We start from the raw sequence: 17,924 nt of genomic DNA, 5'->3' as shown, positions 1-17,924 counted from the left end.
TACCCAATCTTTTAAAAACATATACAAAAGAATAATAATTCTTCTAGCAACATATACATGCATGTAAAACTATAAATAACAGAAGATATGCCCACTAGATTTTTAATAGTGCCTGTCTCTAGGGAGAGACTGAGAAAGGAAATAATAACTAAAATTTGTTGAATTCTTATTATGCACCAAGCACTGTTCTGAGTATGTAATAAGTATCACCTTTTTAAGTTCTCATAAGACCTTATGGAAGTAAGAACTCTCCTTATGCCTATTTTACAGGGGTGAGGCACAGAGTCTTTAAGCTTGTTGTTCAAAGAATACCTAACTATTTGTAAAGTTTAATTATTTTATATCTGAAATTGATTGATCAAGTGAAATAAACTCATCTTATTTTTTTTAACAGTTCTTTCTCTCTTCTGTTCCATCTGACTTCCCACCCAATACTAACAGAGTATTAATGTTAAAGACAATAAAACAGGATGATCATTTCATTCCATTTCTTATTAGATTAACCTCAAATCAGATGGCAAGGCAGTTTGCCAAACTTTGTTTTAAACACAATGGTTTGTTTTACAATGTGACCCACTAAAAAGGAAATAAATAAATAAAATGTAAAAAAAAAAAACTTATCACCAACAATAACTAAAAACAATTGATTTTTTTGTGTGTGTGCAAGACAGATCCTATCATGATTTCTGGTGTAGACAACATTTTCCCTCTCAGAGAGGATCCCTTGAATTTCATGTTCACCTTTCTTATCCTATTATTTGGAGTATTTATTTAAGCATCACCTACAGTTAAATACTTACAAATACAAGATATCTTTTAGAGATCTTGGCTGTAAACCTGTGAGGGCAGCTTTTCATTTGCTAAGATAAATAACAGGGCAGTGTCATTGCATGCGTTCCGTATTTTTTGACGGCCAGGAAGAATCCTGGAGCCTACAAGAGATTTATGAGGAACAGATGAGCAGTGTCTCACTTAAGGACACATCCTCAGAGATGCTGTGGAGTGGGTGAGCATGATTCTTACTGAGACACCCCAGATGGACTGTGTTGGGGGTTTTCATGATGTTTTTCTACTTTTGTGTAGTGAAACAGGAATGGATTTACGAAAATGCCGCCGTGGATAGCATAAGAGGTTTTAAAAGTCCTTTATTCTTTTTCTTTTTCTTCATAGGCTGAAATTTTAGAGATGGTGTTTGGGGATTTAAATAAGTAGGGATGATTTTTGTCTTCTTCTATGACACAGTTGACTTACTTCAACCTGAAGAAACACTAAATTTCAGTTCATGGCCTTGGCCTCCATGTAGCCATACTAGACTGTGGAATTTTATTTATGTGAGTCTGTGCTGTTAAGCATTAAATACTATGAGGAACAACAAAGCATAGTATCTGAGAGCTTGGACTCTGATAGGTCGGCCGCTTCAGTATCCTATCTAAAAGCTTGTCGTCATCTTAGTCATGCTCCTTGAAATTTCCAAAACTTACGTTTCCATATCTATTCAATTGGCCAATAATCATAGCCAGCTTATGGGATGTCTCAGCGAGAGACTGTGTATAAACAAACTGAATGTAGCCAGTGCTTGGTAAATGTTAGGTACAAGCTTAGTCCTTTTGGCTTAGTTGTTATATGAGTCAAGAAGTGGTAACCATTAAGATGATGACAGTCGTGATTAGTGTCATGTTCATCATCAGCACCATCATCATTTTTACCACATTCACCCATGGGGCACCGGTACTACATAGAAAGGGCTTGGAAGTCTGACTCAGGAGAGGAGATCAGGAAAGAAAAAAGGAAATCAAGGAAGAATAAAAAAGAAGAGAAGTCATTGAAAAAGTATGAAAAAATATGAAACAGACAACAAGAAAGTAGAGGAGATTCCAAAAAAATACCACCCAGGTTTTCTGCCCTCATTCTATAGAGTCTTCAGAATTGTAGGGTGTAAGAAATAAAGAATCAAGTCAGAGATCCCTTTTGCTTCTTTCTTGTTTCACTGATCTGGAACCCAGGTTGCCAGCTGGCTCCCAAGCAGACAAAGACCTCTTAAATTATTTTCTGGATTGCTTGTCTTTCTCCTTCTTAATTGAAGACTTTTCTGGGCTCTGTTTCGTGCTGAGACCAGGTAGACGAATGCGTAAATGCACGCATTTCCTCGCTGTAACACAATAGAGAGACTTCTTATGTTTTTTTTTTCCGTTCACTAAAAGCCATAAGTGAAAATGGACCCTTCAAACAACTTTGAAACAACTTTTAAAATATAAGTGCTTTGGCATTTTGGGGTAGGGGAGAGAGAGGGAGAGAGTAGACAGAGAGAGGAGAGAAAGAGTAGGAAAAAAGGGAACTTACATAAATTTTATGTACTTTTTCCTGTTATCCTGTAATTCAAATGGATTAATGTATATCTAATGTACAAATTCCTAGATTCATTGGCCTCATTCCCCTCCTATGGAATCAGAATATCTAGGCTATAGGTCTGGAATCTGCAAATTTGCATTTTAGCAATTTCTCCAAGTGATGAGTATACCAAATAAAGGTTGAGAACTACTCCTCTCTTCTGGATGCAAAACCAGGAAGTCATTCCCATTCCCTCCATATTTGCAAATTTTGGGGGGTAAGTAAAGACTTTCCTGAGCTTCCTGCTGATATCCTGGGAGAGGAGATTCCTTCAGATTTCCAACGTTTTTGGAAGTTTTAATGAAAGCCTCTATCTTCTGGGGGTTTCTTGACAGCCCTTGCTCACAGCTTCTTCGTGCACCTTGCCCTGACCTGGCATTGTAGTGTCCTCACATCACTCTAGCCCCTCTTCACAGCTCGTGCAACATCTTCCCCCCTCCTCCACACACACACACAACACACACACACAACACATAACACGCACACGCACACACAACACACACACACAACTGGTTTTTTTTTACATGTTTCTTTAAAACTATTCCTTCTTTTTTTCTTGCCCTAATTTTATTTTAAAACAAAAATTTATGTCATAGTCACTGAAAACCCCATATCATTTGCTATACATTGATGGTAATCGGACAATGAAAGTCTAAGATTATTATTATTATTTTTTTTTTTTGAGACGGAGTTTCACTCTGTCACCCAGGCTGGAGTGCAGTGGTGAGATCTCGGCTCACTGCAATCTCTGCCTCCTGGGTTCAAGCGATTCTCCTGGCTCAGCTTCCCAAGTAGCTGGGATGACAGGAATACCCACCATGCCTGGCTAATTTTTGTATTTTTAGTAGAGACAGGGTTTTGCCATGTTGGCCAGGCTGGTCTCAAACCCCGGGCCTCAGGTGATCTGCCGCCTAGGCCTCCCAGAGTGCTAGGATTACAGGCATGAGCCACCATGCCCTGCCCTAAGATTATTATTTCATTTATTTCTTTTTTCTTTTCTTTTTTTTGTTTTTAGATGGAGTCTTGCTCCATTGCCCAGGCTGGAGTGCAGTAGCATGATCTCAGCTCTCACTGCAACCTCCACTTCCCAGGTTCAAGCGATTCTCCTGCTTCAGCCTCCTGAGTTCCTGAGTAGCTGGGATTACAGGTGTGTGCCACCTCGCCCGGCTAATCTTTTGTGTGTGTGTGTGTGTGTGTTTTTAGTACAGATGGGGTTTCACCATGTTGGTCAGGCTGGTCTCGAACTCCTGACCTCGTGATCCACCTGCCTTGGCCTCCCAAAGTGCTGGGATTATAGGCGTGAGCCACCGCGCCTGGCCATTATTTCATTTCTTTACTGGATATCTTTGCTTGCTAAAGTCTCTTAATCTGAAGTCTGCTCTTTCTGACAAACAAGGGTGAGAGGTGTTAAAAATAGGCTATTATCAAAGACTTTCTCTTGACTTACTAGAGGCATTGAAATGGTATTGAAGAAGGGACATTACTTTCACTACATGATTCAATGCTGCTTAATCTACACTAATGGTAGGAACATGCTTATTGGGATAACTCTGGCTTAAATAATGTTCAAGGATGGGCTTGCTTCCTCATTAAAACTGCACCATTGGAGACGACGGTTTGAGTCAGTGCTCTCTAACCCTTCCCCCTAGAGACATGCTTTTGGCTCCTTGGGTTTTCTTATTTTAACTCCTAAGCACCACGTCACCACAATTCACTCCTTCAAATAATATTTATTGAGCACCAGCTATGTGCCGGGTCTCATGGACATGAAAGCAATGAGACACAACATCTGCCCTTCAAAGTCCATAAGGTCAGAGTCATGGTGATGATTTTAATAATTTAACATTTATTGAGCACTCACTGTATGCAAAGCACCATTTCAAGTGCTTTACTGGTATTAATACTTGACTTCTCCCAACTACCCAGAAGGGGATTTTATTATTCCCATTCTACCAATAAGGAAATCAAGGCATGGAGAGGATTATTAACTTGTTAATAGAATGACTAAAATGTATTGACCACTTACCATGTATGCACCATTCACCATTTTCTTCATTGCAAATACCACAGTGTTAAGCGTATCATCTGGTTTATCTCAACTAATCATCATAAAAAAACCCTATGAAATGAGTCCTTTTATTAGGTCTGTTTTGCTAATGAGAAAACAAATTCTGGGAAGCAAAGATGCCTGAGGTCACACCAAGATGAAATAATCGTTGGAGAGAAATCGAACCCGTGCCTGTCTGTCAGACTCCAGGATCCATCCCCTTGCCCAGGGACTGAGTTGTCTAATGGGGGTGGAGAAATATGTGAAGAAGCCATTCCAGGACTCCAGGAAATGTGCTTGGAAAAGTGTGGCCTCTTTCCCTGTATGGCCGATTCTAGAATGTATGCTGCTTCCAACACTTTTCTTGGTTTCCACTTTGGCTCAGAGAACGATAGACTGACAATCTGCAGTAAGACCCTTACACATAACTGGAGGAGAAAAATAGAAGACAGAATTAGAGAAAATATTCATGGCTAACCTAGTCTGATTTTTCCTGTACAGCTTTCAGTAGACGCCTCTTTTTCACTCGCACCTGTCTGCAACCTTGTGGTCTCTCCCGGACCACTGCCATGGCTCCTCCGCCATCGATCTGGTCCAACTCTGCATAGCCTTTGACTGCATTGATGTAGACTCCTCTTGAGTGGTTGCTCGCAACCTGGGTCCCTGATAAATCGCAGGGCAGCCAGAGGACCCTATCAAACCTAAGTCAGATCCTGACTCTGCTCCTGCACCATCCGAGGCACCCCACCTCGGTGACAGCCCCAGTCCCTTGCTTGCTTATCCTTACCCTCCCTGCTCACCCTCCCCGTCTGCTCCGGCCACCCAGCTTCCCATCTGCTCCTCCTGTTCGTCCCAGTAGCTCTAGCCCCGGATGTTCAGCTGTGCCCGTCACTGTCTTCCTTCAGAGAGGGGCAGTTTTCTTCCAACCGCTTCACTCCAGTATCACTCCACTGTCAGTATCACTTCCGCAGACGGGGACCTTTCCTGACCATCTTATTCAAAACAGCCACTTCCTGTCATACTCTACTCCTGCAAACACCCTCTGCAGACACCAGACCCTGACACATGGAACTGTCTGCTGGCTGGTCTCTGGTCTGCCCTCCGCACTCAATGTAAGCTCCAGGAAGGCAGGCACTTTGTCATTTGGATGTAAGGCTTCAGTTCCAGCGCCTCCTACAGCGCCTGGTGCACAGCCACAGCGTCCCTCCCATCATCACACTTGTTCATAAAGGTCCTAAGGCAGGCGGCAGAATCTCCCCCGTGCTCTCCAGGATCCCAAATCTCTTTGTCCTAAGATACATCTTAACAGGCAGCAGCCAGCTTCCCTTCCTCCTGCTCTCAGGCACTTATCTGGAGGTGACAATTAAAAAGTGAAGAAGGCGTTACCAGGAAACAGCCGTAGCCTATTCCCATTAGTTTAACAACCCCTAAGCTGTGCCGCCCGGCGCCTGAGGGGATAAGCGCCGGTTCCCCGTGGGGTAGGGCAGAGTTGTCAGGTCCTGGGAGGCTGGGAGCACCTGGAGAGCGCAGGCCAGGAAGGCACTTGGAGAGTGCGCAGGGAGAGGCTGAACCTCAGGGTCAGAAATGAGGACCCTCCACCCCTTCCCCTCTAATCCATGTTCTCAGCAAGCACTGTCTAGAAGATGAATGAACAATATTTACCGCACAAAGGGATATCACTGCTCTTCAATAGAAGGCCCATGACACGATGAGCAAAATACAAGATTAAGACGAAAATCATCGTCTTTTGGTCATGAATAGTTTCTAATTTGAAACATATTCTAAGAACAGCTAGGATTTGCAATTGGTCCACAGGTCTGCTAAAAGTTTTAGACCTATGAAAGAGATCCTTATACTTGAAAGTAATTAATTAGTATACAAAGCAATACACGAATGAAAGTATTCATTCATTTCTTTACAGTTTCATTTATTCATTCATCAGGAAATATTTGGTTAGTGCCTAATACGTGCCAAGGACGAACTCAGGTGCCTAGATTTCTCTCAGAACTCCTGCAGAAAAGAAAACTCAATTAAGTGCAAGAATAAAAAACATTCATTTGTGAGGGGGATCCCATGTAAAGACTGGGCCCGCACCAAGAGTTTTATATGCATCACATAATCGAATTATCACAAATAAAATGTGAGGTGAGCAAAACCCTTATCCCCATCTGACAGATGAAAATGCTGAGGTGCGATGAGGCGAGGAAACTTGCTTCTGAGTGCACAGCTGGCTGCAGTTGGACCCCAGGTCTGCTTGACTCTTAACGATGCCTTTCCACAGCCTCGCCATGTCATCCATCACAGCACCAATCTCTCTATGAAGGCTGGGAATGTGTTTTTATCTCCAGCTGCCACCTCTATCATCCTAAGCATCCTACTCACCATCACTAGGGCTGGGTAAGTAGACCAAGAGAGCAAACATGCCCAAGTCCATCATCACTTTTGAAATACAAACAGGGCCCATGTTCAACTAATAACCGAATCAGATCACATCACCTCCTTAGGCCTTTGGCATTTCCTCCTTCCTCTGCCTGGACTCCTTCTCCCAGCCTTGTGCTTGGCTAGTCTGTCACTTTTTTTCAGGTCTGATAAATTACCACTTGAGAAATAGCTCCCCTGACCACTGTCTATAACATGACAACCCTCCATCACTCTCTACCGCATGAAGCCAGGTTTATTCTTATGAAATGCAATTAGGACTATTCAATATACTGTTATATATTTATTTGTTTGTTACCTTTTTAGGCTTGCCCACAAGAATATTAACTGTGTGAGGGCAGGGGCATCTCTATTCTTGTCTACTTTATTTCTGCAGCACCTAGAACAATACCTGGCACATAATAGATGCACAGCCAATATTTGTTGAACGAATGAATGCATGTACATACATATGAAAGAACATCCCTTAAAGGGACAACTTCAGATGAGAGGAGTTGGCCTGAAGATTCTATCCGCGAAAGGCAGCATCCTCCATCTAGGCTCTCGATTTACCCCCATAACTTTAGACATTACAATAGATGCAGGGGGAGAATAGTAAGACTGAGGGTTCTTCCTTGGGTCCTTCCTGGCAATTTGCTATGACTATTCTAGATAAACGATCATAGTACATTAAATGCATGGGCCTTGGAAGCAGGAAGAGCTGAGATTGAAACTCAGCTTGGCCACTGCACGACCTTGAATGAGTTATCCTGCAACTTACTCAGATTCTCATTAGTAAAACAGGGATTATACTCGAAAGTTATAAGGGACAGGACTCAGCCAGATGTCCCCTCCTCTGAGAGGTCTCCCCTGACCATTCACATCTCTGTTGTCCCAACTCCTGCTCTCACAATTTTGCTTTTCTAAAGCTATTGTCATCATGAAGCTTTTTTTCTATACTGAAATGATCTTTTGCTTTATAAATTTGTTTGTATATTCTCTAGCTTCCCCCAGTTGGAGGGCAAGATCCCCAGGGAACATCTCCATCCTATTCACCTCCAGGTCCCAGGTAGTAGAACAGCATCTGGCACATAGTAGGAACTCAAGAAATAACTGCCGTGTAAACGAATAAATGTAAACATATAAAGCCCTTGGTAAGTAAAAAGCACTTGTCTAGTGGCACATATCATTGTTACCGTTGTTATCGTTGTTGTTGGTGCTATGAATTCTATTTCTTGGGGAAAAAAAATTTTTTTTTTTTTTTGAGCTGGTGCTGGACTCCAAACTGTCCAGCGTGAGTCTGCCTCAGGAGAAGAGGTTAAAACATTACTTAGCCATTGTGTTTTCAGACTTACAAATCAAAATGCATCCATATCTGGTTTCTTTCAAGCCCTGGACCCCTTGTTCTATGATACTTGGTAAGTTGCTTATTTCCCGGTTAATATAAAGTTTCCATGGTCTGGTTATTCAGGGTAAAGACACACTGTTCCCTCATATCCCTGTGGCGCCTAAAAGTTTCAGCACACTTTCTCAGCCCTCATCTGATACAATCCTTTCCACACACCTGGAACGTATAAAGAACTACGATTGCCCCCATTTTATAGATTAGAAAGTGGAAAGCAGAGATTTGAGCAGCCTGCCCAAGTTTATGCGGCCAAACAAGAATTAGACCTAGAGACTTGAACGTGAACCAGTCTGACTCTAAAACCTCACATTCTTATCCGGAGAGTAAGGTTTATCTCTAGAGCTTGCCTGGGGCTAAATAACTAGCACCCGGCAAGCCTGCAACCAGAACCCAAGTCACTTCCCCTTACTCTGCTGTTCCATCCACAGTCCCAAATCTAATCCCAAGGGGGAAAACAAGAAGAAGCACTCAGCAGTGTACCCAACTTTCTAATAAAGGAAAATAGCCAAAGGCAATTCTGATATAAAACGCATTTATGGCTTTTCATTTTGGCATTTCTTCTGTACCAAATGGTACCATACGCATAGAATAGATTTGACTCTTCTCTACAGCATCATCTTGGCCCAGAAGCTATTCATATCTCTCTGGGGTATAAAAGAGAGGCTCCTAAATACATAAAAAATTCCAAGGATCTGATAAATTGAAGTGATTTAAAGTAAGCCCCGTGTAGTTTATATAGAGATATTTAAATGCTGCTGCTCTCACTTAGACAAGTCATTTTTCCCCTATAGAAGACCTTGACCCTCTGTCTCATTTTGTATCTCCCATGTCACCAGGTTTCATGGATTTTTCATGATCCAGTAAAGCATTACGGAAGTTTCTTTCAAATTCATTACAAACAGAGTTGCTTGCTGCCAACTCTGTTTTTATCTCATTCTGCCCTTCATAACTATTTTCATTAAAAACAATAACTGTATTCTATCCACATTAATATCTAAACTATATAATTTCCATAGAAATGGCTTAGATGTGGCTTTAAGAAGAAAGCTCACGGGTGATCTTAGAGTATTCCTTCAGTTCTGAAATACTCAAGTAATTAAGACCAGTGATCTTAATTTTTGTACTAACAAACTGCAGAATACTGGCTTTTTTTTTTTTTTTTTTTTTAACCCCACCTTAGTGTCTATCAGCATTGTGGAAACATGAGGCCTTTCCTTTATCATAAATAGACACTATAGCTTTTCAATTAAATTAGTCTTTGGAGAGAGATGCAAAAGAGCTAAAAAGCCCCTTTAAAAATCTTCCCTGCTTCACCGCTTCTCATTTGCCAAGAAGAGATGTTTAGTTGAAATGCAATACTGTTGTCTTCTTATCCTGCCGCAACAAAGTTCTCTCGATCTTGAACCCTGAGCTGGCTATCTTATAAAGATTCCTGAGGCTTTTCTTTTGGTTTGCATGCCCACATTCGGTTTTCTGAAACGATTTTTTAAAAAGGGTTGTGTAATATAGTGTCTTACATCTGTGTGTCCAGAGACAGTTTCATGAGACCCTGCTTCAGGTGGGGGTAGCAGGTAGGGGGATATTGAAATTGTTTTTTAAATAACACAGGTAGAAAGAAAGTTCTCATTCAGATGAGCAGAATTCAAGACAAATGCTTTCAAATATGATCCAGGTATTTCTTCCCCCCATGTAATTTCTCTAAGCTCATTATCTCTAAAACTTTTGCATTGTGCGTTTTCCTGTCGTTATGCGTAGCTAAATAATACTGATATATTAATAATAGGATTATCTTGCTCTGCCCCCTGAATTTTAATTTCTAAAATTTTAAATAATTTTAGGCATTACTTCAGCATCCCAGAATATTTGAGGGTGCCCAAAGGATGTCTTTTTCTATGGGGGAAAAGCAAAAAATTGGGGGCAACAACTGAAAATTCCAAATTGCCATTTTAATGACTTGCAAATGCCTCCAAATTATTGAATCATTTCATTCATGGAGTTTGCTTTGGAAACAAATATATCAGCAATTCCCACTCGCATCTCAGATTTCTCCTCTGTGTGTCTGTGTATGTACATAACGTCTTTGAACGGACCTCAGTCTGATACCCTCGGACAAAATAATTTCTCGGACAAAATGAGCAATATGAATCCGGCCACACTGCTGGAGACGCTCCCCATTCATGTGCAACTTAAAGTTGAAACTATATGTTTGCAGATATGCTTTCTCATTAGTTTGCAGACCTAGACTAGCAGGGAACAGTTGGGCTCTGAAGTCTCTAATTTTTATTACAATGTCTTAAAAATCTGATGTATCTTGAAATCCACTTTAAATGCTATCTCTACACGTTCTTCTCAGAAAAGGTTCCCAAAACAAGCGAATGAAAGGTCAGTAGGAGGGGAAAAAAAGAAATTATAAAGCCAGTGAAAATAGTGTTACATGTTAGAGGCATGTAAATAGATGGTGTTTTTTTCTTACTGTAATATTCAGGTAAGCAAGCAAGCACTCTCCACTTTCTTGTGTGGTTAGAATGACTAAATTCCTCCTGTAATCAAAGAACTGCTTGCCAAAGATCACCCTAAGGAACGTGAGAATTTCTAACTTTAAACAGAACTCGTAAAACTTAAAAAAAAAATTAAAAATACCAATTGTTACAAATTGCTGAAAAATGAATATAAAAACCTATTCTGGGGTAAGCAGACTCTATAAAGATAGAAGGATAAGCTCTCCCTGATTACAGACTACAGTAAAAGATAGTCTGTATTTATCACAACATTAGAAAATTAAAATAAATTTCTCCCAAAGAAATAAAAATATAAAAGCGTTCTCAACTTGCAAAGCAATAAAATTATTTGTGTGCCAGGCTTCTTTTAATACCACTGTGATTTTTTTAATAAAAGTCGTTCAGTTTGATTGTAATTAAATATGTAATGAAAAAGCACTGCTTCAGGGAAGCGATGCAAGACACTCTCTAACTGTTAGTTTAATGTATTTCCAACTGACTTTGCATCAAACGAAAATGATACTCTGTGTATGCCTGGTCTTAATATAGAATTTGTTCGGCAATTTCTGTGTTTTTTAAAGGGGACATGGGTAGAAGCAGGCATTGCCTTTGAAATAGTGGCTGAGTCTTCCCAGACCATGACATTCCCAAATAAAATTGATAGTATAAATACAGTGACGGAAGGGAAGGTCGACTTTGGACATTTACCTCGTGTCAGCTAATTACAGGCACAGCACAAACATGACCAGGGCCTAGGTTTTCTTCTTGGTTGACTTCCTAAGTCAGCTGCAGTGACGAACAGTGAGGCATCATTTCAATGGCTTTAAAAAATGCCAGGCTCAGTCTGTGCCCCCACCCCCATCACCAAAACCTGCTCAATGGACAGCACAATTCCCAAGGCCCTGGGAAGAGAAACAAATCAACTCAGATATTATCCTTTGGAGAAATTCCGTCAAATAAATGAGAAATCAGCTGGGAGGAAACGAAAGCATAAACCTCCGTTGGAGACTATGAGAAAGGTCAAGCTGCTTCAGGGACAGACCTCCGAAAGATACTTGGGAGATATTTCTTGGGTGGTAAGCATTCCCAAAGTGTAGCAATAGAATGGGCAACTGGGAGATAAGGAAATATAAAGTGGAAGAAAAAAACGTAGACTATTTCTGAGGAATGTTTCTCCCCTCCCCAAAAGTAACCTTCAACATTCAAACTCTTAAGCCTCAGAGAAGATTTTCATTGTCGAGAAGTTTCCCAGAGGCCCTGCTCCCTTATATAGTTTCTACTAGAACTCTCTGTCACTTGTAATCTGCTGATTAGGGTTAACGTATTGTGTCCTGATATGGCAGATTGAAAATGAAATCAATAAATGCCTAAAACAAATGGGCTTTTGAGATGTCCTATTCAATCTGAGTCTTTAAGGGTGAGGTGAGAGGTGGAAGAAGGAAATCAGGACGGGGGTGGGAAAAGGACCACTTAAGCAATCAATTTCCATCCAAAATGTTGTGTGGACCAAGCGATTTCAAGGTATCTATCCTTCCTTTTTCAGAGATCTGCCTTAAGTAACAAGAATGGCCAAAAGAGTTTGTGCTGCTGAGACCCTTTGGGCTTTATTGCGTCCATGCGTGTGTGTGTGTGTGTGTGTGTGTGTGTGTGTATTTTTCCATTCATTTGTTAAAATCATACTTTTGGGCAAGTGAAGGAATCCATAGCATGAGATATTTAAATATTCAAGATGTGAACTTGTCTTTCTGAAGGATATTTAAACAAAGTAAGGGAGCCAGGGTCCCAAATCTACTTGATTCCTAGTCTCTTGAATCCTGTCCTACTTGACAGTAAATTGAAGGTAAACTTTGCCCTGAGCTGCCTGTCCCCTCCCTCCATCCTGTTGGTTGTGATTTCTGGGACCTCACCCATTAATTCAGAGTCATCACTATCAAGAGGTGGAAAAGAGATCTCTGAGGTCATTTCTGCTCTGTTGCAGTGTTCAGAGTTGTCCCCGCTATGTTTCCCATGTAAATAACCTATGTTATTAAGGTGCAAATTGCAACTTTTAAGTAATGATTGCTAATAGTCTAATGTTTACTGCCACACAAGGACATTCATGAAAACAAAATCTGCATTATTCATCTCCATATTAAATAAACAAAATAAATTGAGGGAGCTGTTCTTTCTTGCAAGACTCTCCTCAGATCTGGGTGATCAGAAAGCCTCTAAGAGTCAGCGAGAAGGAAACATCTAATCGCTTTGGGTGGGCAGGGGCAGAATCCTATAACTTACATATATATTAGATATTCACAAGATATGCTCACAAAAGATTTTGTGTTCTATTGCAATTGGCTGTCATTAATATAAAAACAGTTCAGGATGGTGCAATAAAATATGTATTATATATGCGTGCGCACAGAGGCTTGAGATAGGCTGTAGAAAATCAAGAGTTAGATTTTAAGTCTACAATTTAAAAATTTTAACCACTCTGCATCCTGCAAAATGCAAACAAATCAAAACCCCGTTCTGTTTTATTTTACTTTCCTGCCATTTTCTCTCTCTTCCTTGAAATGCATAGAAGGGGAAAATGCTGGTACTGAATCCCGCAATATTTTCAGGTAATAGTGGATACATTTTAATGGTGAGTGAAATATACATCCAAGGAAACAAGCATGCACACACAACAGAAACCCCTGGGGTACCGTAGGCTGCTTTCTCAACTTTTTTTTTCTTGCCCTAAGTAATAGTATGGTGGAATAGCATAGCTTAAGAAAGCCAGGAAGAATGACATGTCAGAGAGAAATACTCTGATTTAGCTATTTCCTTAAAGAGAATTGTCCCCTCACATCCCTTCCCCCTGAAGGGGGAGGAATATAACAAATAAAGACTAAAATTCCTCATCACTTACAATATCATGCTGTTTATTCTGTTTAGATACCTGCTTTAGTAGAAAGTTCTGTCATTGATTCCTTGAAACATGGAACTTAAAATTAATAATACAAAGAAATCAAATTGCCTGGAACAGTTCTTGGGAAAAAGAGCGCTCCGAGAGAGCCTCAGCTCTGATCCACTCACAGGCTTTTTCTATCTCCCATTATTCATTAATCAAGCTAGAAATCAAGCTTTCAACATCAGTCCTTGGGTGTAATTACTTACAGTTGTGCATTGTGTTTAATTTTAAGCAGTGACAAAAGTTAGTATGGCCATAATCTTAGAACCAACCTTCTCTCCTTCCCTGGATGTTAACTGGCTACAGAACCCCAAAGTGGCTAACTTTACTGGCGAATAACCACTTCAGCTGAAATAGAGTAGGACATTGATGACCTTAGCTGAAAAGAAGAAACAGTGCATGAAAAACTGTCTTCTCTATTAATATGTGAGCAAATAAATAAGGTAAGAGGGCCCTCACTGTGTACGAAATGAATTATCCTTTTTCAGCTTAAAAAGGGTTTCCCCTTCTGGTGAAAATAATAAGAATCATACAAAACAACCATACAAAGACAGTAGGAATATAATAGGCCGGAAAAGTGAAACTCTAGTTACAAGTTTCTAACACACACACACACACATACACACACACACACCCCCCAATAAACTAGCCAGCACCAACAGATGCAGTTTAATGAAAAGGACCTAATTTAAATAATGTGATACAGTGTTATGTTACGTACACCTGGATCCTTATCGATCGGAGGATAATTATAATCAAAGTTGAGCAATTCTGAGCAATGCACTTTTTGTAATGAGCTTACTAAAGGAGACATGTCCAGTCATTCTGGTAATGTAAATTACTGCCTAGTTGTTGATAGTCTTTACCGGAACAACAGGGGAAAAAAAAAAGAGTAATTTTCAGGGCAGTATCACTTCTTGCTGGACGGTAGCCCAGGGTTCTCTTTCGGGACAACAATAAGGACGTTATCTCTATAATGTAGCTACACTTAAACTTATGTTGCCAGAACTGATGCAGCCGGCTCACTCTTCCTGGGTCTCAAAGGCCATTGAACACATTCACAGGCTGTCAGATTGCAAAGCAGCCTAAGTTTTAGCAAATAAGTGAGTTAAATGCAGAAAGAGACAACTGTAGGAAAGAGACATTGTTTCCGAAAGAAGTAACTAGAGTTGAGAAAAGAAAACTTCACTGATGAGGCAAGTTCCACATATATGCCTCACTAAAAATATTTTAATTATTTTGCTTTTAGGGAAACGATCAGAAGATATGTGAATCCACACTTTATCAATATTTCTGCATGCCACTCGAACCAACTTACAAACAGTTAGGGAAGTAATTCTGTGCTCAGAAGGAAAGATAACTGTGGATATTTCGAAACACCTATATTGCCATTTGGACCCGAATCAGGGGAGGAAGGAGGATGAGCTTGGTGGTTCAACACATTCAGACAGGGGATGCCCACTCTCCTCAGATTCCTAACTAACTCTGGATTTGTTCTAAGGGTGACTTTGCAAAGTTTATGAAAGTGTTCCACCAAACTTCTCCCTATGTTTTACTAGAAGTGGAACAGAATGAAATGTGGAAGTGGGTCTGCAGAAGGCCAGCCTTACCTAATGTTGCCTAAATCAAGAGGGCAAAGACAGAGAGGAAAAAACAACTAAACGTAAGCTTTTTTGCAAAAGCCCTGATTCAACTAAAGGACACAAAGAAATAAAAACGCCCACATTAAAAGCCAAACAAGATAATAATTGTGCATGTCTGGCTCTGAATATAGAGGGCAAGGTTTGCGTCACTGGCACTCTGAGTTACCATGGTGAGTGATTTATTGATATATATCAAGAATGAATAGATCAAAGGCAGCGAGATGACAGGTGATCAATCAAATGTCAAATCAAAACTAGCAATCAAGTGGAAAGCTGATTTTTCAGTGGGTGGGTCTGGCAGAAGAAAAATGAACTTTCATATTACACTTCCGAGAAACAAAACCCCAGCATACTATTAAAAAAGCAATTAAGCAACCTTCCCCCCCCCCAAAAAAAACAACAACCTTAGAAGGTCTATTGTACTGATCCATTAACTTGTTCTTATCTTTTTTAGGGGGCAGTAAGGATTCAGATGGATAGTTCTTCCAGTACGAATCATTTCACAAAGTTTGCAACTCTCTAGGCAAATAAATTCCAGAGCTGTTTAAATTTCTATGGGGAATTTCCCCCTCACAACCCCTTTTGCTTTTTTTGAGAGTAGGGAAATTGTTAATTAGATTTCCAAATATGGATCCTTTTAGAAAATATATGCAAAGATCCATCCATTTCCTGAGGGCATTTTGTCCACCTTGGTGATCAACGCTGAACTCCTATTGCTCGCCCCAAAGCCTGCCTGCAGCCCGAGTGTCCGGTATGCCTCACACTTCAGCGCCCCAAGCCCCAGTGAGAGGAGACGCTGTCGCTGGAGGCCAGAAGCCACTGGCACTGACCACGCAGAGGGATGCAGGGGTGGAGGTGCTGTCTCCCTACTCCGCGCCCCAAATCCTCAATCCGACTTTGGCCCAAGAGGCAAGAAACAGACTGGGAGAAAGTTAGGGGTGGGGTAGAGGGTGGAGGAAACAAAGTTTAAGGAGGAAAGGCTTGGTGGGATAGCTCCCCACAACCCAACCGGAGCTTAGAAGGGGAGGATTTGGGAGACCAGAGAAGGCGAGAGAGGACGGGGTTATTAGAGGGGCACCCGGCGCAAACTCCCCCGAAAAGCTTAAGTGGGTGGTGCCCCCGGGCACCCAGGGGCAAGGAGGGCGGGCGAGGAGCTCGGCGCACAGGGCAGCCCGGGCTGGGCAGCCCCGAAGCGGAGCCGTTTCTCTTACCTGCCGCCCGCTTGGGTGCCTGCTGTTTTCTCCTCGGCATCCTCTACTTCGCTCCAGTCCCACTTCTGGCGCCCCAGCCCCGAGCCGCGCGCCGGGGCCCGCTGTCTCTCTGGCCTCTCTGGGTCTCCTCCGCCTCTTGCCCGGTGGCTCCTAGGACGTCACTCGGCCTCTGTCCCCCTGACGATCCCCCCTGCAACTCCTCCACCACGGGCCAGAGACCCCCCTCTCTGGGTGGCAGACACGGGTGGCTTGCGCCGGCTGCTTTGAAGTAGAGGTTGGTTCTGCCTTGTTTGTTTGTTTGTTTTGGATTTTTTTTTTCCTCTCTCTTTTTTGTTTTTGCTTTTGGATTTTTTTTTTTGTTTTGTTTTTGCGTTTTTTTTGGTGACTGTTGAGACACTTGATTTCTTTATTAAACATCCAAGACCGGGTTCGGATGGAAGGGACGAGGGGCGCACACGCGCCACACGCACACTCGCGCGTAAAGATAAGGAAAAAAAAAAAAAAGGCAATCCTGGGAAGGTAGTGGGTTTCTTCTTCTTTTTCTTCTTCTTCCTTCTCCTCTTTCCCTCCTCCTCCTCCTCCTCCACCTCCTCCTCCACCTCCTCCTTCTTCTCTTCCTCCTCCTCCTCCTCGCCGATCTCTATGGCGGATTCGTGCCGGGGGGAGAGCGATCACTCACTGTGGGTTTGTGGCTGCTGTCAGATCCCCGTCTGTGAGTGATATGCGAGAGGACAGGAGCGGGTTTTGGAAAGACAGAAAATCTGGAATTCACTCACTCACACACACACACAGACACACACGCAGACACACTCACACGCGCACTCACACGCGCACGCACCCCCGCTTCCTCGCACACACACACTCACACCCCCCCATATGCACACACACACACACACACACACACACCCTCGCACACACACACAAGACAGGGCGAGGCGATGCCAGCAAACATCGATCCCGCTGAACAAACTGAACATTAACAAACTCCTCCTCCTCCTCCTCTCCCCGCGACCCGATGACAGGGAGAAATTTACTCCCCAGCCGCAGAGCGCCAGGCAGCGGGAGCCTATTAAAGGGACAGCGTCCCGCCGGGGAGAGGGGCTGGGGGCGGGGGCCCGGGCGCGACGGCCCAGGCCCCTCCGTGCGCCCTCTCCGCCGGGGCGAGGGCGTGCCCACCGGGCGCGGGGACACCCCTCCGGGAGGAGGAAGGGGCGGGGGTGGGGGGAAAGGAGGTGAGGAGGGAAGGGGTGCGGGAGAAAAGGAGGCAGGGTGATGATGGCTGAACTCTGAAGCTGGGAGGCTGTGGAGGGAGATTCAGGGGGCCAGGTTGGCTGACCAGCAGGGACCATGCCCCATATTAGGAGAGGGAGAACTTAGGTTTG

The 17,924-nt window shown here is 42.4% G+C and overlaps 1 protein-coding gene across 2 annotated transcripts in view; it reads right to left on the bottom strand.

The window, feature by feature from the left end:
• Positions 1–17,650, bottom strand: part of TSHZ2 (teashirt zinc finger homeobox 2) — a 518,350-nt gene extending 500,700 nt beyond the window's left edge. For both annotated transcript variants that reach the window (XM_023184127.2, XM_023184128.2), the window contains exon 1: positions 16,543–17,650. In XM_023184127.2, the coding sequence (XP_023039895.1) occupies positions 16,543–16,582 (40 nt within the window). In that variant the 5' untranslated portion in view covers positions 16,583–17,650. The remainder of the gene's footprint in view (positions 1–16,542) is intronic.
• Between the last annotated feature and the right edge of the window lie 274 nt (positions 17,651–17,924).

The sequence above is a fragment of the Piliocolobus tephrosceles genome, chromosome 20, assembly GCF_002776525.5.
Source record: "Piliocolobus tephrosceles isolate RC106 chromosome 20, ASM277652v3, whole genome shotgun sequence".
Taxonomy (NCBI): Eukaryota; Metazoa; Chordata; class Mammalia; order Primates; family Cercopithecidae; genus Piliocolobus; species Piliocolobus tephrosceles.
The sequence above is the reverse complement of the archived record's forward strand: the minus strand, read 5'-3'. Positions and strand labels throughout refer to the sequence as shown.